The 24,005-nt window shown below is 42.5% G+C and overlaps 1 protein-coding gene and 2 long non-coding RNA genes across 6 annotated transcripts; 2 read left to right on the forward strand and 1 right to left on the reverse strand.

Annotated features, from left to right (window-relative positions):
- Positions 1-705: 705 nt before the first annotated feature.
- On the forward strand, positions 706-11,400 carry LOC111271085 (uncharacterized). Of its 4 annotated transcripts, none has more exons than XR_015315194.1 (4): positions 706-2,094; positions 2,382-2,460; positions 5,344-5,614; positions 10,909-11,400. It is a non-coding gene; the product is annotated as an uncharacterized LOC111271085 (long non-coding RNA). The 4 variants fall into 4 exon arrangements; XR_015315196.1 differs by having other exon boundaries at positions 891-2,094; positions 2,382-3,870; XR_015315195.1 differs by having other exon boundaries at positions 903-2,094; positions 2,382-4,190; positions 8,878-11,400.
- A 5,835-nt stretch (positions 11,401-17,235) lies between these two features.
- LOC111271087 (uncharacterized) lies at positions 17,236-19,550 on the forward strand. Its single transcript, XM_022851659.1, has 2 exons — positions 17,236-17,943; positions 18,282-19,550. The coding sequence occupies exons 1-2, from the start codon at positions 17,616-17,618 to the stop codon at positions 18,860-18,862; spliced, it is 909 nt and encodes a 302-aa protein (XP_022707394.1). The 5' UTR covers positions 17,236-17,615; the 3' UTR covers positions 18,863-19,550.
- A 343-nt stretch (positions 19,551-19,893) lies between these two features.
- LOC111271088 (uncharacterized) lies at positions 19,894-20,860 on the reverse strand. Its single transcript, XR_002686653.2, has 3 exons — positions 20,790-20,860; positions 20,412-20,590; positions 19,894-20,228 (listed from the first exon to the last, which is right to left on the reverse strand). It is a non-coding gene; the product is annotated as an uncharacterized LOC111271088 (long non-coding RNA).
- Positions 20,861-24,005: the final 3,145 nt, after the last annotated feature.

A 24,005-nucleotide genomic window follows, 5' to 3' on the forward strand; every position in this document is an offset into this window, starting at 1 on the left:
GGTATGCGGAACGTGCCTACTGCTAAGCACACGAGAAGCAAATCAAATGGATAATACTGCACCGGCTGGCTGCTGATATCTATTGCTGCGTGTTGTCTAAACGCCGCGTGAAGTACACTCTTCATCTTGGAGCCCGCTCGTGCGAGCTCGGAAGCCCAATGATGAATAGTCGAATGGGATTGACCCAGAGTGATTGCGCTGATGGTGGCCTATTCGTCCGCTATTGACGCGGCGGATAAGCTCCGTCACCGCGCTTTGATTGGATTGCGTTGGATCAACGGGCCAAACAAAGGATTGCTACTATGATCCGTAGCCAAGTTAGTGAGAAGTGCGTAAGCCAAAGTTCCGGGAAAAAAGGTTTCGCACTATCAAAAAGGTGCATCATGGCTAGAGGACGACCCAGAGAATAGGCTAAGTGAAGAACTAAATGAGTATGTCAGTAAGGGTTGGGCGGGGGGTAGGGGGCGAAACAATATAAGTAATGGAAATGAATTTGAGAAAGATATTATTTTGAGCAACCCAATTTTAATCTCATACTTTCAACCCGAATTTGCAGGAAGAACCAACTGTGATCAAATTTGTAACACTTTAAGACAGCAGAGACTGCTGCGTTGTTTGACATTCTTCACTTTTCTGTGGTATTAATTCACGGAAATAGATCTAAATGGTTAACAATGCCCGTATATGGTTAGAATATGTCGAAAAGTAGCCATATTTCTTTAAAAAAAATTGTATCCACTTCAAAGCGCAAATACGATTTGATTGTTTGTTTTGCATATTTTTCTGTACGGGTGTGCGTGGAAAGCATTCCAGGCTGGTTCTGATTACTAGGTTTGGTCTTGCGCACTAGGACGAATTTGAAAAATTAGGCAGTCACTTAGTTTGACCTAAATTAGTTGGCTAAATGTTGGTCAGAACAAAACTACTTATCCGCCTCTGCGTCGCGCTTAGGTTTATGTTTTTCGAACATCCAGAAGCTATCCCACGTACGCACACGTATCTATGCATGTTTTCCCGCGGCCAATGCCCGCGAGCACTGGATAAATGAGGCGAATTGTTCGCGCCTATCTACGACATCTTCATTGTTTGCACAAACTCTTGAAGCTTATCGTGTCTTTATCGTCGTGTTACGCTGTTGCTGCTGCTATTGGTTTTGTAGTAGTTGTTGTCGTCGTCACTGTTATAGCAGCAAATGCCATCGCCAAGTCGACTGAACTCTTCAGTCGATGTGGAGCTATATTGTGATACCATCATGCGAACAGTTCGAAACGCAGGCTGACGGCGGTAGCAGACTCATCGAACTGGTTCGTCCGCATCACAAGTGCCACCCACACAAGCGACTCGCACTGCGATCGAGTTTCTTTTTGCCCCTGCCGCATCACTGGTAATCTTGCTCCGCGAGCCGGCCATGTAAACTACTCGAATGTCTTTCGAGACCATATCTTGTCTACGTTAAGAATGCTACTCGTATCGAGTTCGCGGGCACATCGCAAACCCGATGCCTCCTACCTCTTAGCCGTCAAAACTTCGTAATCGTTTTAAAATCGGTGGTTCGCCCAGTTTGGCCCAGACTCGATGTCCGCAATGCTACCCAATCCAATTCTGCCCATGAGTGGCAGCAGCATCGATCGAAGCAGAAGCCAGGTCGGCCGATAGCTATCTGCGGTAAAAGTAAACACTGTGTTTTCTGTGATGCCTACTAACCCATCTCTGCTCAACGCTCGGCTGGGTGCCGAGCCACCTAGAGGCTATCGCTTCCAAATTGGTGGGGAATCTCGTTTCGGGTGAAGCGATAAAATTAAAATCAAATTTGTGTCTCGTTTTCATTCGTCGTAGTTCAGCAACAAGATCTAGCCTAGTTGCTCTTTCCCTCCCCCTCCATGCAGTTTGCATGTGCAAACTTCTCACCTCCCTTTCAGATGGGATTTAATGGATTCTTTATTAATTATCACGCGCACCATTTATGGAGCCTTCGAAAAACGCGGAAAGTAGATGGCTGGCCTCTTATGTCTGTGAGATAGATCGACCACCCCAACGTGGAACTTTGTTTGTGGAACAGCGCTGCATCACGTCGAGTGCTGATGTCGTAAAGAGGTACAAATAAGTGGAACATGATAATTAATGGTGATAAGCGTGTTTTTCTTCCAGTCTTAGATCTGAAAGCTTTCTCTCTCTCTCTCTCTCTCTATATATATATATATATATATGTATATAATGCTCGATCAATGTAAGATGCACTTTGCTTCTCGAATTTGGTAATGATTTAGAGCATCTCTTCCTGGTCTGGTAAACATTTTTATTCCAATTCTAATGTTTTGGAACTATCATTGTGCATAATTTTTTTTGCGGTTCTTTTTTGCGCGATAATTTGTGATTTGTAGTTTGCTGCTATCTTCTGCGCGCGCCCAATGCTCGCGGTTGCCATGTTCTGCAGACTTGTCATGGAAAAGTGCTACCTTGGTACTAAATTTGGGAAAACATGCAACTTCTTTCACAAATGATAAGTAAAAATACGTACCTACTGTCTACCTGTCTAATACTACCTGTCTCCTACAAACATAATAATATTTAAGCGTATATTTTCGTGGTGCGAATCCTTGCTGCACGCGTGTTTTGAACTAGTTCTTTTTATTTATTACGTAGCTAACTTGAAAAACCTTTATGGTCATTTACGTCGAGTCGATAGCACTTGTATATTTGAAAGAAAATATATATAATGACAAAGCGGTTATATGAATTCTCTCAGAGGACGCGGCAATGATCGTTCGACAAATTTTCCAGCAATCAGTAACGGAGTAATTAATAGTTTTGCGGCTTATCCAGATTGTATAGAAAGATTTTTCTATAATCTGGTATTTCGTAGCCTATTTTTCAAATGGCAAATATTTTTTTCTGAAATCCCTCGACACAATTCTCGAATATAGTCATCATTCAGCCCGTTTACGTAGCCAGGTAGTGAATATAAAAGAAATACTCTGAGGGAAAGCTGACATCTCCGTGCCAACCATCCGGGAAACTTTGGTCGTACTTGTTTTTCGAAATATGCAGTTCCGGGAATTGTGGAAAGAATAATTTCGAATACGAAATATTTTGCACGAGCAGTAGAATTTAGGTCAAATAAATCTAAACATGTTATCTCTCATATGGTCTTCAAAACTGCGAGGTCAGAAATGTAATCAATTTAGGGATTTAAAGAGATCGAAATGGAAAACTTGCGCCCAGCAAAATGGTAGCCAACAGTCATGGTAAAAAAATATGTTCAATACTGTCTTCCACGAAGACCTTTCTTGTGAACAACAAGAAATCATTCATTAACGTATCAAGTGCCAGGAGTTAGACGATATTAGTCGTGGCTATCCTGTAATGGAGTTAGAATCGGTCAGAAAGAGAAGTACTAGTGGTGCCCCTGCAGTGTCAAACTTAATCCGTTTGCGCTCGAAGATCTTCGTAATGGAGGTTCGTTCAATGGGAGAGGTCGCCATCGGGAAAAGACTACATGTTGGACTGCACTATCTAGAGTTGACTATTGTGTTTCACTTCGTGCGATCGATGTAGCTGCCAGCAGCTGTGTGGTACCAATGTTTTGTTTCGGCTGGTGAATCGGAAAGCAAAAAGCGCTTCCTCTTTATCTCCGGGTAAACGCAATCTCAGCTCGCCTCTCGTCCCTCCTCAAGGTTGTGAGCACCTTCGTAGAAATGACTCATCCAAAGATGAGCCTCGAATCTTCAAATATCGTGTATCAGTACATCGTGGAGCTACAGTTTCTGCACCTTTGCTGGTGCGCGTTGCTTAGTCAACGATAGAAGCTCTGAGGTTTGAAGACCTGCCTGCTAGCGCTTTTTGTTGCGCCTCAAAGCCACTATACTTGATGTAAGCATATTAATTTGCCTTATCCATATCAAACAGGCTACGTGATACATACTGACGGTAGACAGCAAGTAGTGTACACGAGTCAATACGTCTTAGTGGGTTTAGGAAAGATTCGTGCACGGTATTGTTTCGAGAGGCGTACACGGATATAGCAGTATCCGAGCGTCCCAAGTAAGCGACCATTTGAAAACAAGATTAGGACGGAAATGCCATCGTACTGGAAAGCCTAGCGTCATCATCAGGCGTAGCGTCGGCTAAGCGCCTTTCGGCCACTCTGGATTGAGAACTGGATTTTTGTATTTCACGCAATCAATACGAGTGTATGTACTGTACTATTCTCACTGACTTATGCAGGAAGGCAATCGCTTGCTAGGATATAGCGACATCATGAATCTGGTCAAATTCAACATTGTCACCGATGATTTCTAAGCACTACACAATTATGTAAATAAACGAAAATAAATTCAGACATCGCCATTATTTCAAATTAAGCTTTTTTTTCTTTGAGTTTTACGTACTCGCCTGGTACTCGCTGTTGTACAAAACTTCAGTTTTGTTTAGTAAGCAATATATAAAGCAAACAGCAAAATATAAAGCCCGTTTTTCTAGGTCTGGTTACGTCACCTTCTATAATAACCATTATCCTAGAATAGGATAGAAAAAATTCTGATGACCAATTGCCGAAAATTGTGGACAGCTGTCCAACTTGAAAGTGATATTGAAAATAAGTTCGTGAAAGCGCATGCAACGGAGCACACAAAATGTTATTGATGCATTTACGTTATGGTAACAGCTGTAGCCATTCGTGTACATAGGAGGTAGGAGGCGTGAATGTAGATAACTTTTTATTGCATGAACTGAAACTTCGTAGTGCTACGATGTCTAGCACGCCTAATATGGAGTACATAGAGCGCGAAGAACGTAAAAGCATTGATACCAATCGAAGGGCATTGAAGTGAACTTAACAAGTTAAATATAATTTCTTTAAAAAATTATTAAGATCTAGCTGACGATAGACTCCCAGAGGCTATCGTTATCACCAACGCCCTGCCTCACCTTAAGCTGAGACGGTCAGATACATGACGATAATGTCCACCTTTGAAAGGCTGTCTAGACAAAACAATTCTTTAAGCTGTCTTATCGTTCACACGTTATTCATGGCAAGTTCTAGTCAACAACTTATGAACGACTATAATCAATTATATTAGCAAAAAAACGGTCCATTAAATATTCTTGGTGGTCGATAAGGCTATAAATTTAGCTAGGTTCACATTTAGCGAGCCTCATTTCTATACTAATTTACTCATTTCTACTAGGTAGTCCATATAATAAAGTTTTCAAATTATGCCTTTTTCATACCACAACAAAAAAGACCATGCATGTAAAGCTTGTGCTTATACTATCCTTCTAAGTGTAACTTTTTCTATTTTTTATTTTCATCGAGGACCTACTCTGTGTTAATTTGCATTTCAGATCAGTCCGAACAATCGGTTCGCTTAAGGCCGCAAGCCTGCTACTGTCTGTGCACGTCTATTTCTGATTGTTCGACCACTAGCCACGGATTTGTAGCTACCGATATTTTTAGCGGTTTTTCTCGTGCTCCGCGGCGCCTTGTTGGTTAGTTTTTAGCTTCTGTTGAAACGGCCGCGGTTAAAAAAGCTGACCAGCGAATCGCCCGAGGTCCTAGGAGCTGCATTGGCCGATCGCCATCAGGACAGGGGATAGTCAAGCGCAAAAGTAATAAGTAAGTTGTAAATCATATTTCTGCTCTCCGAGAATGAACGATAGCTAGCGTAGACCCAGGTGCTGCATATCGGTTAATTGGAAATGTGTACACCCATAAAACATATAACTGTTGTTGAGTCGAAACAGAAAGTGGCCACAACTCCTGATTAGAAAGTGCTCACTGTCAGATTGATCCGATCTGGCTACCTTAATCATTCTAATGAGTGGAAGCTATTGAAAAATTCAGAGAGGTGCCTCACAAGGCCTCGAAGTACGCTCATACAGCGAGGTACGAAAAGGATTAAACGGTAGAGCTCTGTAATTCGATGAATGCAAAGCAATGAATCAAATGTAGGCCTTTGACTTTTGAGCTATTCAAGCTGTTTTCGTTCTCTTAAAAAAAAACCGATAAAACATCGTAACCATAACTGGGCAATAAACAAATCTCTGGGTACTGAGAGAGAGAGAGAGAGAGAAAAAATTGAATGTTTGGCCCTTCAAAGTTTGTCCAGTAAGTGTTATTAGACCAGTGTCGATTCTTATTCTGGTGCTTGTCAAAAATTCGTTTGTTGATATTTCTGTCTGAAGAAACGATGAGCTAGTAACTTGCCGAAGCAAATTCAACCCTAAATATTGATTAGGCTTTACACTCAAGTTCACAAGTGAGTTCAAAAAATGGGCAAGTACAGAGCAGTGATACGAAACCAAGTTATGTATACGTTGTAGCAATTGATGGAGCTGATGCATATAAGCCTTGTAAATGCAGTTCTATCCAGATGGAGTCCAACGACACAAGCTCGATACAAAACAACCGTTACGGAAGTGAAAGGAACTACTACACTGTTTGCGAGATTATTGAAAAAAAAAACACACACAACAACAATACATTGAGCTTAGTATATTATTAGGCCGAGTTTTACTTCTGATGTACAGAACTGTGCAACAGCTGATGTATTGTACGAAATATTTAGCATTATAACTTTAATTAAGCAAAAGTATTCGAGAAGCCTTGGACCCACATCGTTTACGTAATGCTCTCTGACTCTATGCATAGTCTGCACACATACATTGCGATCACTGTGTTTGGCGCCATTTACAAAATGCACTACGATCAGGAATACATGTTGATAAGTGGTGAAAAAAAAAACAAAGAAAAAAACAGGTTTCTGGTTTCATCAAGGGTAGTCTCAAAGGTTTCGTTTGTGAGGCAAACTTCTAATGCCGAACTTGCCTACAAAATCACGGCTGTCCAGTGACTAGCGGGTCCTAAGCCAGTTAATTGGTCCGCTAAAAAAGTCGCCAAAGTATTTTTCGCGCCTTCTAGACGTCCAAGACATAACCTATTCGGCCTTTAGACACTGTCTCAAGTTCGTACTGTTCGAAACGTTTCGTACCAATTGGAGACGAACCCGTCGCTGGAAAATATCAAGTTGCGATTGTATTTCGAGAACTTCGCGAGAGCGTCGCCAGCCAGCTAGAACAGGATTTCTGCCGCACCCGAGCTTCTGGAAGCAGCAATTGTTCTGAAAATTTGAGGTCAACGGATCTCGTTTGCAAAAAAATAACTGGCATTTAGCTTGTACGCTCCCAGTCATATGATCAGAGCTATACAATTAACAAATTTTAATAATAGGCAAGAAATGTTCGTAGGTACATATGGCGAAGCTATTTTTTGAGTTTAAGATGAATGTTTAAAGCGGGGCTTCTTATTTCGAATTTCCAATTTCTAATACAAACAATGGTTTTTGGAAGCGCCGGTGGCATTGTTAGCGCATAATGTATATCATCAAATTTGTCTGTTCACAACTTAAAATAGTAGTTTCAAAAAAATAAATTCAGATACTGTCGTTTTAATTTACATAGAATCAATTTACATTTGAATTTCAGCTTCTCAGAATACGTTTCGGCTGCTTTTGTATGGTCCACCCAATGGAATTGTTTTTCATCGCCTGCATTTCGTGCACGTCCGTATATCTGCGTAATACGCTAGCCTGTCAGAACCTTACTCAGTTCAATCGAAACAGTATCAGAAATTTTGCTAAGTCGTCCTATCTGCCGTTTCCACAAAAGCTCCTGATTTTAGAACTCTGAGCTCCCTATAATGACCATGCAAAATGGTCCTAATAATAAAGCTTAATGACTTTAAACCTATCTAGATATAAGGCGCTTGCAACATCGGTCAATCAAGGCGCGATCCGCCCGTCGATCCAATTCAATGCACTAATGCTCGGAAAGCAGAAGTTCAGTTGATTTCTTTTGAGGTTAGTTACTTCGTTACCGATTGGCTGCGTGTCATCAAAGGCTTAAGGTGGCCGAATGAGCGGAAATCGTTGGAAACAATAGCAGTGTGGTCAGAATGCAAGCTGGTCTGTCAACTGGTCCTGAACCATGTTACACCCTGCTTATTAGCGTAGGAAGCGTCAATGTTAGTACGAGGGATAATTATAGTAATGATCATGCACGCTATGTATTTTTTGCTCGTCCGATGCAAACGAACAATAGTCATATCCGGCAATTTTAGCTGAACAGTAAAAATATAAACATGTAAATTGTTGTAGTACCTTGCCTGCAACGCTTCTTCCATTGTACATTTTTGTGCCATGGAGAAAGCTTATGAAACTTGAGTTTGATCTGTTATAGCGACTGCCAGTTGGTTATCGGCGGGACGGTCAGGACAAAGCATCATGGATAAAAACAGTTCAGACAGATTGTTGATAATTGCAAGTCAGGTAGCTTAAAGTGATTTCCTTGCTTTGAAAGTGATCAAGGAGTATTTACGTATGTGTTCAAATAAGATATGAGCTGAACAGGCTCATGCGGACGACTTGAAAGGCTTTCTCAGGTTCAAATCAATAATCTAGCGCTGACGAAAGAAGTTTTCTAGGTGTACCCGAATTCAGTATTTTGCTAATGTTTAGCATACGATTAAATAAGAAATGTTTGTATTTTGTCGGTCATATATGTCACTTTTCGAACGTTGCAAAGATTGGTAAACTGCCTGAGTTGCCCCGGAAAGTCATCCGTTTTCAATCAGCGAACAGTGTTGTCCGATCTGTTTTGGCTTCTTTTGTGGCATAGACAAACGTCATAACCGTGAATAGTTCCGCTTGACTTACGGCATAAGGCGTCTGAACATTTCGCAGCCAGATTCCCAGATTGCTTGAAAGATCGGGAAACACACACTCATCGAGTGGATTATTTGTACTTTCCGGAGGTGGTCGGACGCACCCTCCCGGTACTAATCGCCTGATAAGTAGGGTTGTATTACTCTTGTACTTGCAGAAATCCTACTAAAATCCCGTCAGCGGACGCCTGCTGACGGCCTACAGTTGGTGTTCGACCTAGACATTTCACTTCTATGCCAATAAGTCGGAGGCATCTCCCCAGCTTCGATAGTATTCTCGGCCACGGATTCGTATCGTCTCAATAATTTAGCGTAAATAAATATCATTCGGAAAAACTTCGACAGAACCTGAATTCAAATCGTTGTTGCCGACCAAAACGGGAACTACTGAAGGCTCAAGGCTCTATCACAGATTTTGATCTCACAGAACATGCTATCAGGATCCTGGTTCCGCACTTCCTGCTTTTTCATCAGTGTGACGATCGTTTTTAACTGTGACGGTTTATAGGCATTGAACACTAATTTGAAACATAAAACGGTGTTTTTTTTAGTATTTGTTCGAATAATAACTATAAATAAAGAAGTATTTGTTAAGATTAAATAGGATCGTAAAACTAGCTTAAACTAGATTTACCTTATGGCGTCGCTCTGCGCCTATTTTGCCATTGATCTGGCTAATCTGATTCGCTGATGCCACACCCAGGTTAATTTGAGCCACAGTTACGCTATAACTCCATTGCCATCTTCTAATATTTACGATGCTGATTCTGGTAAATAGAGCGCATGCGCTGAATGCAAAAAGTAAGGAAGATTTATTTTTATTTAAAGATATAATTTTAGCATCAAGTTTTTAATATAGACTTTCTAAAACTTCTCGATAATTTCAACGAATCAGCCAAAGACATCAGATTTGCTCCAGTCAGTCAGAATTACGGCTCATAGGGGAAACCAAGTGTACCTTCCAAAAAAATACTCAGCCAGTCCTCAAATAGAAGGCGCAGCGGGCCTTAGCATGGCGGCGGTTCTATTGAACTGCTAATCACTGTTGACGGCTTACTAGTCGGACAACTTAGAACGCCTCTCAACCTTAGTAATGCTATCCACTGGTTCAAAATCCTAGCGACTTTATACTGTTTCCTTAGCTATAAACGTATTTCCAATTAGCCTGCGTTTTTGCTATTGTAACTGCCCTGCTATTATCTATTTTTATAGAAAAACAGCAGCTACTAAGAAGAAAAATATTACCGCAGTCGTTGTGTAAGCAATAAAAGCGTCAATAAGTACCCCAATGCAACCCAACTTTTCGGTCAGTTGCTAAAGAATACTTTAGGGGCATCTCGGCCGCATCGTAAAACGTAAAATTACGTCAAATTACCTGGTGCCTCCTCGGATTCTTCAAAGGGAGCTGAGAGGTGTTTGACTCCGTGCTGTTCAAGGCATGCTCGCACATATCTGACATAAAACTATAAGCAATAGATGTGTAATACTGAAACAGATTAACTAAGGTCTACCAAGAGATTCTGAAGCGTCTATATTGGGAAAAATCGATCATAGCTTTTTAACGGTAAGTTTTTTCGTTCATTGATTCGTTGCGCTTGGCATGATGCTTCCCTATAAAAGCCTTTGCATGGAGTGAGTAACTTACATCATACGCCATTTAATAGACACTCGAGTATGACGCAACTTTCGTCGTTTCTAAGACTTTCCTTGCACGCTGTCAGGCTTACCGAAAACACCTTTTCAATCAGGTAATTTCTTTCTGTTTTTAATATCATTCCGGACCACCCATGTCTGTAATGGATTACGACTGGATGACGACAAATAGAAAAGTGAACTAAAGCTCCGGCAATGCACAATTAACGTTTTTCCGTACCTTGTATGAACCCTAATCTTATTCGTAGCTAATAACGGGGCCGATTGATTTTTCAATCTATCTTTCGACGTCCAGCGACTCGTTAGTGAGCCATACCGCGGTTTGAACTGGAGGCCAATAATCACGGACATTGTGGGCGTTGATCAACAACATCGACCCACCTCTGCTCTATCACTTGTGTCTGTCTTCTGTTGGCGAAGCTGTTTTAGCCCAACCATATGTACATAGACTTGCGTACGTTGAAAAGTCGATGTTGTTGTCGGCCATTTATATAGACTGCTGATTTATCTCTATGTTTTATATGCATGTGTCGTAGATTTAGGTGATGGCGTTCTGCAAGGGAAAGCTGAGGCCAGGATCACGGACTGACTGATGCCTCAACGTCTGAGCGTTCGTCGAACTGAACAGCAAATTGTCCGGATCACCCCGTCTTTGGAACAACGCCGCTCGAAGGCTCAGCAACGCCCATAGTTAGGGACGGCAAACCCAAAGTTCGATCTGGCGGCGAATTTCAGAGAGAACCACTTTGGTCGCAACGAAGCAGTCACCAACGTTGTTGAGTTGACGCCCCCTCACTCACTTGTACAGGGTGGATCATCCTCCATTTAAGCTGCTGACTACATATGCGTCCTCATATGGATGTACTCAGCTCACCAGAGAAAGTTACTACTATCATTATGAGTTATCAGCCCTCATTACAGAAGAGACTGCGTCGGCGCAATGGAGCTAGGTAGATAGATGCTATATATGGGTGTATGCATAAATACGAACTAAATAAAGCGGTCGAGCAGCGGCTTAATATCTGTGATGATGACGGCTACTCATTTCTTTGTAGCAACGATACTTACAGCTGGACGTACTACATTACATTTATTGTTTTAATTCGTTTATTATATTCAGCATATTACTAAAATATATACAGTATGCAGTATACAGATCTTGAGGTCGTCGCACCCTCTTTGCTAAAAATAAGAGCGTTCAGCTATGGTTGGTATCGTTCGCTTCTTATCTTTCCAGTTCAGTAAGGGTATGCCACACCTGAGTTTCGAATACATCGACAGTCTGACTAGACAATCAGATAAACAATATCGAGTATAATAGAGATGCACTCGTACTGAGTGTTTCACATGTGTTTACAGTAACTTAAATTATTTTTATTTACTTAATAACTTAATATAATAACAATTATTGATTTTTATAAGCTCACACCTGATTGTCTTCCCTCTACTAGGCTTATCGAAGGTTATTTACCATAAAGAAATGCAAGTAACTTTCTCGTATTTGACATCCGAATTGGCCAAGCTGCAAACATTTGCCAGTTAATCCTAGAGATACGTTATGATCTATTTTTGAACGCGGGCATAGCCGGACCTTGCCTCGTACTTGGAGCCAGCTGTCTGCTGGAATACATCACAGGCATATAATATATGTACATATAATTTTCACTGGGTATTTATCTCTATATCTTCGTATTTGTTGTGCGAAATTTTCACAACGTCTGTATACGAATTAAAATTCCTAAATTTTTCATTCATAATAGCGAATCCTTACCTCCTTCAACCTTTTTTGACAAAATATCTGTTTCACTATCTGGGTTGCTTTAAGCATTGCCTCATTACATAATTGTCCCAAAAAGTTCCAATCGTCATACTAGCATTTGTAACGTCAAGTGAAATCGTCCACTTACTAAGGGCAAAACATGGTACGATCTCAGTTTATTACGCTATGTTTTTATATTTCTCGATTATCGTCGCGCTGCCCCCTGTAGTTTTGTTGTGGTATCGCACCGTTCTAAGGTAAAGCGTGTTTTGCTTAGCTTGTTTTTCATTTGAAACACCCATGGATCTGCTTTGATAATAATAATAGTAGATAATATAGTAGATGATGTATTAAAAGTTAAATAGTGACCGAGGTGTAAACAAAGACATAGTATCCTGTCAAACGGATCTGAAATTGGCATTTCGGATACGTTACCTTGGCAGCAGGAGTGGTTCAGACCGGTGAAAAACATCGTTTAACAATGATCAGTCCGCTCGGAATTCTATTCTTGAGGTAGGTGGTGCTGAAATGATATGTCTGTAACGTGTTACCCAGAAACCTATTCGACAGCTTATTATCTTTAGAATTAGCTTAAATCACAAAGTATACATAAGCCTGATTTTTAAATTCGAATATCTTGTCCTCCGTATAAATAATTATATTTAATAATTGCCAGTCTGACTCGGCTATCGCTCGTGGTTAGATCCTTTCCTATATATGGTATAGGGAGAATTCCCCCGTTGACCAAATAACCGTACGCAGATGAAACCTACGCGATTGGTCTTGCCTGTACGGGTATTTGTGTTAAGCATTGTCAAGCTGCACTAGCGCTGTGATCAGGCGGTCCCATAGATACGAATAGAATGACTTTGGATTTACAAAGCATATTATGCGAAGAGTACGGAATTTCACAATCAGATAGAAAAGCCCTCTGAAACTGGTGACCAAATAATCCCTGCACAAACGCGGCGGTTCTTATATACGTCGTAAATACGACTGCTTATCGATCTTATATAAACCGTCGAAACAAATTTCGTTAAAAGGTTTACTGCTGAAAGGGTTCAACTAAACGCTGTAACCCCCCTCAGACGACCCCATCGTCTTTTCTCTGCGCCCGTGCCTCATTAGCCGAAGCTTATCCATTCATTAACAATGAAATTGGCGGTATTTGTTCCATCCCGGTCAGGTTCAAAGCACCGCTAGCACCAAAATTCGAGCAACACCCAACACGCGGCCACGCCGTACCGTTGTGGGGTAGTAAACGATGATGTTGCAAGGGTTACCTGGCAAACGGATGATCTTTTTCAACGAGAGGACAATTACCGCTGCCCTATCCAAAGAGTTAAATAACGACAGCAGTATAGAGCCGATGGAGCAGAGACCTCTACCACAAACCGCAAAAAGAACGATGGTCATTCATTGAAGCCTAAGTTTTTGCTAGTTTCGCTGCGTTCCAACTTTCGTGTGCTGTACTAAAGCTAAAGTTCAAATCTGTAGTCATTATACCATTGAACTGTCGTATCTGCTGTTATTGTTCTTGTTCTAAAGTATGCCGAAGGATCGGAGCTAGAACTCGGTTAGGTTTACGTAAGAGCCTGCAAGCAGGTTATTTTAAAGCTTAGAAACGACCCCTAGCTAGCTTCCCGTAGCCATGCGCCTAATTAATGTCCAGATCTGTTCAGCCTGAAGAGCTTTTATAATGAATGGTGCCATTCGGCTAATTGGGTCTCGTTGTACAATCACACCTTGCGTTATATAAGACAATGGCTGTCTTTGTTGTACCCCACCGCATGTTTTCGCGACGCCCAGGAAGGCGACAGTTGACTCGAGCAGAACGGAAGAACACAAGAGCTCGATCCCATACCCGCGGTTTGTTAGACGTCGGAGACAATTTCCTGATTACAATGTGTAGTAAAACTAAGTTGTATATAATTTTCAAAGCAGCATCGGATGATTTATTTCAGGCTTGGCATCCTAGAGCGAGAATCATTTAGTGTAAGTCCTGAAATGTCCTGAGTCGCGATAGCGGACAGGCTTGACTACCTGATGATATCGACTTTTCTTAAAGTATCCATTAGAGAGAAACGTTTTGTGTATTTTATGAAGTCTACTAAAACTTGTGTTCCTTGCTTGGTTTACCAAAGCAATGAAAGGTAGAAAACAATAAAAAGGTTCTTTTCAATTTACTAAAAATTGGTGCACGGAGCATCGTAGAGTCCGTTCTCAATTTAGAACTGATTTTTACCCACATTGAACCTATATAGTTGGCCGAGGAGGAAATCAGCAGAAATAGTAAAATGCTTCGAATTTCTTTTTCTCTCGAGTGGGTTCCTTGCGTCGCTTCGACCAGTCTACATCGGAATACGAGTCTTCCTTTCCTTACCGCTTCGGTGTTCCTCAAACATCAAGCCTATATATATATATATATATATATATATATATATCGAGAGAGAGAGAGAGAAAAGGAAACTTAATTTGTTTATACAACCACAGCGCCAGCAGCTTTGTACAGACAAGGCCCAACAATCGATCGTCGACTATCGAACGTGAACATTTTGCATTAGGTAGCTCTATAAGCTAGAAGTAGACCCAGTAGCAGTTATTCGGCTTCTAAATAATAATCCCACCACTCAAGAGCCCTCTTACCCCCCGGCACGTCATCATCTCGCTCGTCACGGGATTAAGCCATTTGACAGGCAGCACATAACGAACGATGATGACAGTTTGTGGACCGATTAGAAAAGGATCGTTTGCTCTTTCGGCTGGAATTGTTATGCAGCATATCAAAAGGTAGAGAAGAACTAGAGCTTGAGAAGGTTGTTTCCCTCGAGGTTCGATGCCGTATGAGCTGGTTTAATGTGGCGCTGAATATAATAGCGCTTTGATTTAGCTCAAAAACAGCCGCTTCAGGTTGGATGCAACAGTAACTGTTTATGCTTGCTCCAAGCGCTAACGAGCGTCAATCAATGCCATGGAAACTGAGTGACTAAAATTGACAACTTCAAATTGGGGGTACCTCCTGATAAGGTCGCTGATTATTTGCTTTGATAGCGCATCGAACCAATAGCTATAATCATAACCTAAATTACCCTACAATAAGTGCCATACTTCTTTCGAGCACGACGTTCGGGTTCGATGCCAATGATACACAATCATGTTTCAGTTAATTTATTATTATTACCCAAATTATGTTTTATATTGTGTATTTCGTTTTACAAAGTATATTATGTATAGGGAGACGTTTTTACCTGTCTAACATTTACTGGAAAGTTTTTGAGGGAAAACAAAGTGTCTTTGGTTCCACTTATTTCCCGTGGAAACTGAGGACTATACGTAGATATCAGTTGTATGGGTGAAACCAATCCTGCTGAATTACTATCCGGTAATATCTGCTCTCGCAAGGAGCAGTTTTTAGAATTTAGACGTGATCACATTGACATTTGTTTGTAAGAAAAAAAATATTTTTCTTCTTTTCTCAAGAATTGATTAGGAGTTACTGTGTGTTGAGCACGTTGGTAACGCTGCCTCGTACTTCCTTTTATTTCATGGAAGGCGTTAACTACATTTATTATAATACTTCTCTTGGTATTGCACTCTGTTTAATGACTGGTGGATGTGACTGCAGTTATTCTATGCTTCGAACATATCTTTCAGGTAGCAATATTCCTCAAAGATTACGTTCATTCTGCTCGGCATAATTTCATCCCTTTTATCTCGCATTCTGTCACCCATATCGGCGTGCATGATTGTACAAATAAGTTTTACCGGCTTAGGCAAGATCTTTCCGTATCGTGCACTTCTTATTTTACGTTCATTTCCTCGTCGCAGATGGCCCTTCCCATTTACGTAATTATTTTTGTTCTGGACCTGAGTTCCTTTTCGCTTGCCTCCATTATTCTCTTTTTGGCGTCATGGTCGTTTGCGCTTATTCAGCAGATTATCCCAATTAGCAGTCCATTGTAAGTCGAAAAGAGTTCTGCTGACCTCCGTCGCAATTTTTTTTATCGCCAATTTAGGAGCTGGCTAAAGGTGCTCGGGAGCTGGGCGAAGCAACTCGATGGTCCTACATCTCAAAACGACCATCGATAGGCGTGCACCGACGTAGACGCACCATGGTAGCGTTACTCAACCAAAAAGCCCTGTTTGAGAGGAATTAGATACCCGAACAAGATTGGATGGCCCAGGGCCCATTCAACAGCCCCAAAAGTACCGCGTGTGCTGCTATCGAATCGACGGAGAAAGAGAGAGCTAGCCAACGAACAAGCAAGCGTGCAGTAACTGATCTGCCTCAACGGGGTCCTCTTATTTGGTTTTTTCGTTCACATTTTGCAAAGAAGCGCACAAGCCATACTCAGCCGTAGTGCTGTTATTGCTGCTACAGTAGATCGCCAACGACGATAATCCCATTCGCAGACCCTCGGCAGCAGGCTTGCGAGGGCTACGTCACGATGTTAGGGTATAGAGGGACAGAATATCAATTCTCTGTGTCCCCAAAGTTTTTGCCCCAAACCCTGTTCGTTCATGGCTATATTATGGTTTCTTGAGTTCGAGACGGATAGAATGTAGCCCATAGACTATCGTTAGCATTGTTGAGTATGTCGTTGTCGGTTAATGTCGCCGACGCCAATTCATCGCAGCTATCTACATGGCTATCCAGCCTGCGCTTTGTCCGCTCTATAAAGATATTCCAATTACCCTGCCACTACAGGTCTGTGGCATGCCTGATACGGCTCTTTTCTCCACTTCCTGTCCGTGCGTTCTTTTGCCTTCAGCGCTTCTGCCTTTGCATTTGCGCTGCGCACTTCCTCCTCGATCGAGCCACCGCGGCTGACTGGTTGGATCTAGCGGCTGGGCTAACTGGCGCGGGGCAGCGGTACCCACTAAAAGCCACCCCTGCTCAGTCCGTTCCCATTCTACCCAGCCAACCTCGGGCAGACAGACACACCCCAGTATCCCCCTCTCTCTTACTCGGTTCGCGAATCAAAACGGTAAGAGTCCTCTTTTCATCGGCTGATCGAGCGGAGGGTGGAGCTTGGGAGAGGGCGGGCTGAATAGAAAAGGCTGACTGAACAGCCGAACAGGTCAGAACAATCCGGTTCGAACGTCTGCCAGTCACTTGCTATACCCCTCTGATCATCTGGGTGCTCAGACTGATCTAGTGTTCGTTTCGTGTCTGAAACAAAGTGTAACGTGTCGCAAATTATCGCAGCCAGTTTCGTGCGTCCTAAATGACCAAAAATAGAACATAATACCGTATCAACAGCTTGCTCCCGCCGCATTGGACTACTACAGTATTTCGTGTTGTTCTGTCTCGTTGTTTGATAAACGGCTGTCCAGCTGTTCGTTGTAGCAACCTCTCAATAACGAAAAGACGTGCTATCGCCGGCGTAGCTAAGCCGCCGCGGTCCACGTCACACGCCTTAGTTGAAGGATAGACAACCAGTCTCACGTGTACCTGCAGAGGTGCACCCCAGCTCGGTAACAATGTTCCATCCGAATCTTGTAAATGCGGCCGTAGCCGCCAGTGCATTCCCCTTCGGTTTGCAATCGGTTGCCGGCCTTGAGCCCCTCACACCGCGGTCACCATTCTCCAGGGATGGCGGCGTATTCTTTTACCCGCCTTCGTCACCGTCCTGTTCATCGGGCGGAATTCCTTCACCGCGACTCGTTTCACCGTCCGTGTCCCAAAAAAAGAGTTCGTTTACCATTGAGGCCATTCTCGGCCTGAAGGAATCGAAGGGAGACTCAGGCGACGACGTATTCCGATCCTGCAGACCTGCTTCACCGATTTCGCCAGCCTCGTCAGTTAAAGGTAAGCGTTAGATTCACAATCTTTTGCCTCTTGTGCGTTGCTCAACTCTTGCCTGTTCAGGGTTTCCTTAATACTAGTGCCATTAATCTAGCATCAGATCGAAGCTCGTCCATCTTGCTTTCCCTTCAGTCTGCATTTCATTTACTTAGCTTCTTCTAAAGACGAAATCGCAATTGCATTCCGATCTACTTTTTTCTGCGCCTATTCGTTAGGTGACCATGTAGCATCGTCGAGTGCTTGTTTACTTGTGCGCGCTGCACAGTATAGGACGAAGGACGTAGTTACAACTACACGACAAGCTATTAACGCGATCCATCTTGTTCTTCCCCTGTTCACAGATCTGTCCAGCCGGGTGCTATCTTCCCCTTCCGAGTGCAATTCGTTGGTCTCTATGCCGCTGTCGGCTCCCCAAACTGGCCTGGCATCGCTGAAGCGCAAGGCGTGCGATTCGTCGTCCTGTTCAGGCTCGAAGGCCAAACGAATTCGAACGATCTTCACACCCGAACAACTGGAACGGTTAGAGGCTGAATTTGAGCGGCAACAGTATATGGTTGGACCCGAACGCCTCTACCTAGCTGCCTCCCTGAACCTGAGCGAGGCTCAAGTCAAAGTGTGGTTTCAAAACCGTCGTATTAAGTGGCGCAAGACCCATCTTGAACAGCAGCAGCAGCAGCGACAAGCCACTCTGAGGAAGAACTCGACCGGCGACGAGATCGACGAGCCAGAACTCGACATTGTTCACGATGACGATGAATCCTCAGTAAATGGGCATCGGCTTGGCCTTGAGTCTGACGACGAAAAGGACTACTCTCACGCGACCCTCACAAGTCCAACGTCACAGCCGCTGACACCGAACGGGAGCGATTTTGCGTCAGCGCCCTGGCTCAAGACGGAACCACAGCATTCGGAAAATCAGTAAAACTAAGCTACATTAGAAAATTAGTAATGTAATAGCCGTTCGGTGTCGGACGAGCAAAGACGTCTGAAGTTCGAATGCGAGTTGGTGACGGTTACAGCCGAGCTACTTTCAGATGCGTAACGTAACTTAAAGCAGGAAAAATACGTGATGACGTAATGGAAACTATAATCATTATTAAAGCTATTACTCGAAACTAGTCAGCTTTCACCCGCGGTTCGATAAACAGATAAAGAGCTCGCGGTGAAAGAAAAATTAAATAGAAGAGAGTTTTATCTGTTGAATCTGCTGATGTTAGCTTTTATAAAATAATGTGTTGATCGATGCTGGATTCGATTTGGACTAAAGTCGAAGGCCCTCCCAGCATCGTGTGTACAGTTTGTATATGAAATTCATAAATAGATTAGCAAAAAAACGATAAGAAAAGCTATTGCAATTTAACGATCAAAGCCAATGGTGAAAACACTTCATTATCTAATGAGTGATCAAAAGAACGACATTCTGCCTGTAATAATGGCACGAACGTTATCGACGAGCATTGATCATATCACTGACTGTCATGTAAATACTCTGGGTAATGAGAGATTGCATAGAGAAAACGAAAGCAAATTAAAGCGGGGTAAAGAAGAGAGAGAAAAGAAAGAGGTCAATAAAAAAGAACTACAAATACGTGCGTAATTTCAAACGTAAACATAGCTTCATTATTGTCACGGTTGGATAGGTAGCTAGGGGTTTAAATAGCGAACGAGTCGTGAGCGTAGGTGCTCGACTATTTATCAGGCGAGGAATCAATTTTCAAAATACTATTAAAATATATCTATAAATACTACGGCCATAAGCGAATTCGAGAGTGAGGTTGCTTTGATCAACATGAACGGGCTCAATTCATAGGCCGCAAGTAAGTATCATCACTGATTGTGATAAGGAAACTTTTCGTTGAAAAAAATAGTTAGCCTGGTCATAACGGATCTATTGTGTGGCCTAAAATGATGAAGTAAATGAAGACAATGATAGTGACGCCTGAACTGATCGAGTTTGACGTACGTCTTTTTTTTTTTATTTCACTTTAGATTTTAGAATGCGAAAGCCAAATCATTAGTTACTGAAGAGTACTTATTTTACAAGGCAGGACTCTCCACCAAGCTTGAGTTATACTTCGGCTGACGCGCAAGTAACCTCAATGTTTGATGGTATCCTTTTTCGATCTCCTATTTGTTTGTGGGCAAATACTATAGACAATTGGGAAGCTCTCTCTATTTCTAATCACTCTTCGAAGCCCGAAGTGAGGGTCGAGCTTAGAGATTTGGGGAAGATAATAATCACAGAGTCTCGTAGAGCAACAGAAGAACTTTTTTAACAACGAGAAAATCTGGAAATAAGAAAGCACGAATATTACTTACTGTACCATACAATCGAAATATGACCGAACTCTGAGTAAAGCCAAACATGTCAATGTAGCAGCTGTAATTTTTAATATAGCACTAGCACGCGGATACATTACCGCACAAATGGGTTTAATGAAGATTTATTAAATTTCGGTTTCATTGCTCACCCATTAGATTAAGAAGTAGGTCAAACTGGCCGTAACAGATGTTGCCTGGTCCTTTACCTTTAGAGGAACCTGTCTATAGAACTCTTAAGACAAGAGCCTTCGAACACACGCCAACGACATCAAATATGCTCAAAGACATAACTGGGCTTCATGCGACAGATTGCCTTTAAAAGACAGAACTGTATACGAAACTGTTCAGTACCATCAGTCACTGATACGCGTCCTGGCTAACAGCCAGGCCTGAAAAAGGACTAAGAACTAATGCGTAAAAGTCTGAGCAGATACATTTGTCGCACGACATAGATGCATATATAAAGTTCGTACTGATCTTGTAAGGTTTAAATGTTTAAAAAAAAGTTTAAACGATCACATGTTTACCCAGTCATCCAGCAATAGGGGCCGAACTGTAATCAGGTGTCCAACAGCATTACATGCAATGTTTCGAAACATAGTAAATCAATTTAAAATCAAGTATGTGCCACAATACCATCAGGATTGGCCTATCGGCAACAGTATCATTCAAATCTTGTTAAGTAGATCGGCCCGCCAAACCGTTTTAGTGCATCGTTATTGTTGTTCCATCAAACTATCTTTAAACAAACGCTTTGCGCCTAGCGCAGAAAAAGACGCCTGACAGGTAAGAAGGGACTAATACATTATGCAATTTATATGTATCGCTGCTGGAATTATTTCAGGCACCACGTAGGCCCCGTAGGCTAAGTAACAACATCCAAACCAGGACTTGGACGGTGGATTGACACACAGCTCATTTCTGTATTAAATGCGGCAAATTATACTACTTTCCATTATCTCTTTTCTGTTATTTGACAACATGCGCTACTTAACAAAAAAGGTCAAACCCGAATCTTTTGAGTTGTCATGCACGCTCTTTGTTAGGTTTCCTTCGAGCCAGCGGTAGGCAGAGAGCTCGCACTGGGTCGTGTAGACAGATCAGCCATTTAGATGATCGTTCTTGGTAGTATAAGAGTTAATGCTTGATGTCGAAGGGACTTCAACAACAAACGCTCAGAGGTGCGTGCGATTCTTCGGAAGCTTCAAGTCGATATACGCGTAAATATGTCGATCAATGACTGCAGCCCTGATTTGAATGGAATAGAATTTACATGAGACGGGAATGTTCGTCAAACTGTGGCAGAGTATTTCTGTGATCGGCCAGACCAAGTGTGAACATTTTGCATATAGTGTACACATTGAGATAGTTTTGTATTACAATGGGCTTTTTTCATTTCTAAGCAAGATGGCTTCCGGGGGTTCCCTAAAGTTACCCTCTCTCACTTCATCGAAGATCGCTATGTGAATGTTTTTATGTAGGGTGGGCTCCTATAGTATAGAAATTCTAACTATAGTAAATAAGCATACCCCTTATAAATTTGTCCACGTTGTTTTTCCTATTGCAACAAGACATGTCTTGCCTGTTGTGAATGACTCTAGGTTATCTCTAGCGCGAAAAATCTCTGTCCTGTTAATTTTTTTATGAGAAGTTTATATGTATGTTTGTATGGGTATATTTATCGAAAATAAGTGGAAACTTTGCTACGATCCAAAATGCAGCGCTCGCTGCAGATGTAGAGGTTAGACATTTATGCTTCGTGTTTCAACGACATATTTAATATCGTTTGAGTCATATTTTGAGTGATAAGAGAACAACATCTTGTTATGAATAGCGCAATAAAGTGAAGAAATCTATGCGCCGTAGGTAACTGGCTTCAGAAAACCAAAGGGAAACAGTAGTACTTTCTACTTTTTCTTAAATATTCCGAACCAGAAATAAAGGCTCGATCGAACAAAGGGTGAAGGCACCACTAACTTAGAAGAGAACGCTTCGAAAAGCAACGGATTTCCTGCTGGCTATTCTGTAACGCAAACACTATATATATTGTCCCGCTACACAATTTATAATTGTTGACAGAAACCTCTTTTCCAGGAGCCATTGCTCTGGCACCATTTATAGAGGTTTAGGGTAAAATCACTTTGCAGCAATGCAGCACCAGAACAATAAGCCCAAATCGGCCCATTCGATTTTATGGCGCCTCATAATGTTTGATTTCACACATAGTATAGGACGGTAAGCGCCTTTAGGAGTAATTGAGGAAAATAGTGTTTTTTGCTTAGGTTCTTCATCACAACATCAACGCCAGTATTTAATCACGCATCATAGCCATTGGTAACCAGAATGATAGCGAAAAGATGCATATTAAATGTTTCAGTCGAATGAGTCAGCTCGGTCGTCTCCGGTCTATTATGGTGAGACGCGGCGCATGATATACCGTGAGTTGGTCGTTAATGAGTTTTGCATATGCGTCGACAGTTTTGACAGCTTCAAAGATAGCCGGATTTGTGTTGCCCCCTTAAAAGACCCCTACCACTAACCCTATCCCTACAGGGCTCATCCTTGCGATGGGCTTGGAACTTCATCCTCCTTGCAGCAGCTGCATCTCATTATGTCAGCCGCGTTGTGCAGTATGCTCTCTGGTGGTAGGAGCGACAGCTCGGCGGCTCTCTATCCTAAGTGTCTGCCCTCGACGAGGGCTAACGCGCCGCCTGAAACGGCAAAGACGCACACAGCGACAGTCAACGCACTAATGAATCCAACGCCGGCAATTACGTTGCTCCCCGGCTCCCTCACAACTATAAACGCGAAGCCCTCAACTTAGGGCATCTAAGTAACAACGCTATTTAACATTAGCTGTTAGTGGGTGCGTTGCTCGCTTCTATGTTCCCGCCCTAAGTTCTGTTATGTGCTATTGCAGCTAGGCCCGCTAGCAGCTATAAAGGTTTTAGCTATAGTTTGCATGCCGCTAGGAGCTTCGGGAACAGGAGAGCAGGACGAAGTTGTACTGCCTATCCTTACGCTGTCACTAACCTCTAGCTAAGGTTAGCTTAGCGTGGTGAGTCAGCGAAGCGCTTGTTAAGGAGTGTCGCCATGGGCGGACATGAAGCTATCCGTTGTTGGTGGTTTCGTCAGTGTCATGTGGTTCCAGAAGGCCCGGCAAAGGAGGCCCTGTTCTTCTAAAGATGCCAGATGCCAGACCGTGCTTTGTTGAGGTACGAAACGTAAATGACGGAGGCAGAACAGAAAGATCCCGCGGCTGGCGGGGGACGCAAAGACAAAAACTTTACCAAATTACTGATGCAGGGGAAATTCTCGTAATAAAGGGAGCAGAAGCGAGGTTAAACCGTGAGGTTAGACCCTCAAGTCATAATGGGCTAATTTTTCTATCGCGAAAATCGTATTCCGCTATTCTGCTCTTGAAGGTGAAATACAGGAAGACAGACTTATAATTTACCAGCATCATGCCAGCTAAGAAGAACATTCTTCGAAGTCACTTAAGTTCTGTATTAAGGAGGGAATTTAGAGACGGGGAGGAGGTGGATCGGCGGAGATAAATGGGCAAGTCGAAGCTAGTTTAAAGAAACTGACTGGGTGGCAACGTTCGAGGCAATCGCGGTAGTAGTCGGAATCGTCTATTGGGGCTACAGCGTCGCTGCGCGCAAGAGCCACGAGTCGACTAGAAGTACTGAGGAGGTTTTTTGTGGGGTAACGAAAATGAGCACTGTCAGAGATCTCTTGTC

Source organism: Varroa jacobsoni, unplaced genomic scaffold, assembly GCF_002532875.2.
Source record: "Varroa jacobsoni isolate VJ856 unplaced genomic scaffold, vjacob_1.0 contig00340, whole genome shotgun sequence".
Lineage (NCBI taxonomy): Eukaryota > Metazoa > Arthropoda > Arachnida > Mesostigmata > Varroidae > Varroa > Varroa jacobsoni.

What these genes read in the sequence shown, in the direction of transcription:
- LOC111271087 (XM_022851659.1), top strand. Translation starts at nt 17,616, where the DNA reads ATGTTCCATCCGAATCTTGTAAATGCGGCCGTAGCCGCCAGTGCATTC. An exon ending in GCCAGCCTCGTCAGTTAAAG is followed by an intron (nt 17,944 to 18,281) that starts GTAAGCGTTAGA and finishes CCCTGTTCACAG; the next exon opens with ATCTGTCCAGCCGGGTGCTA.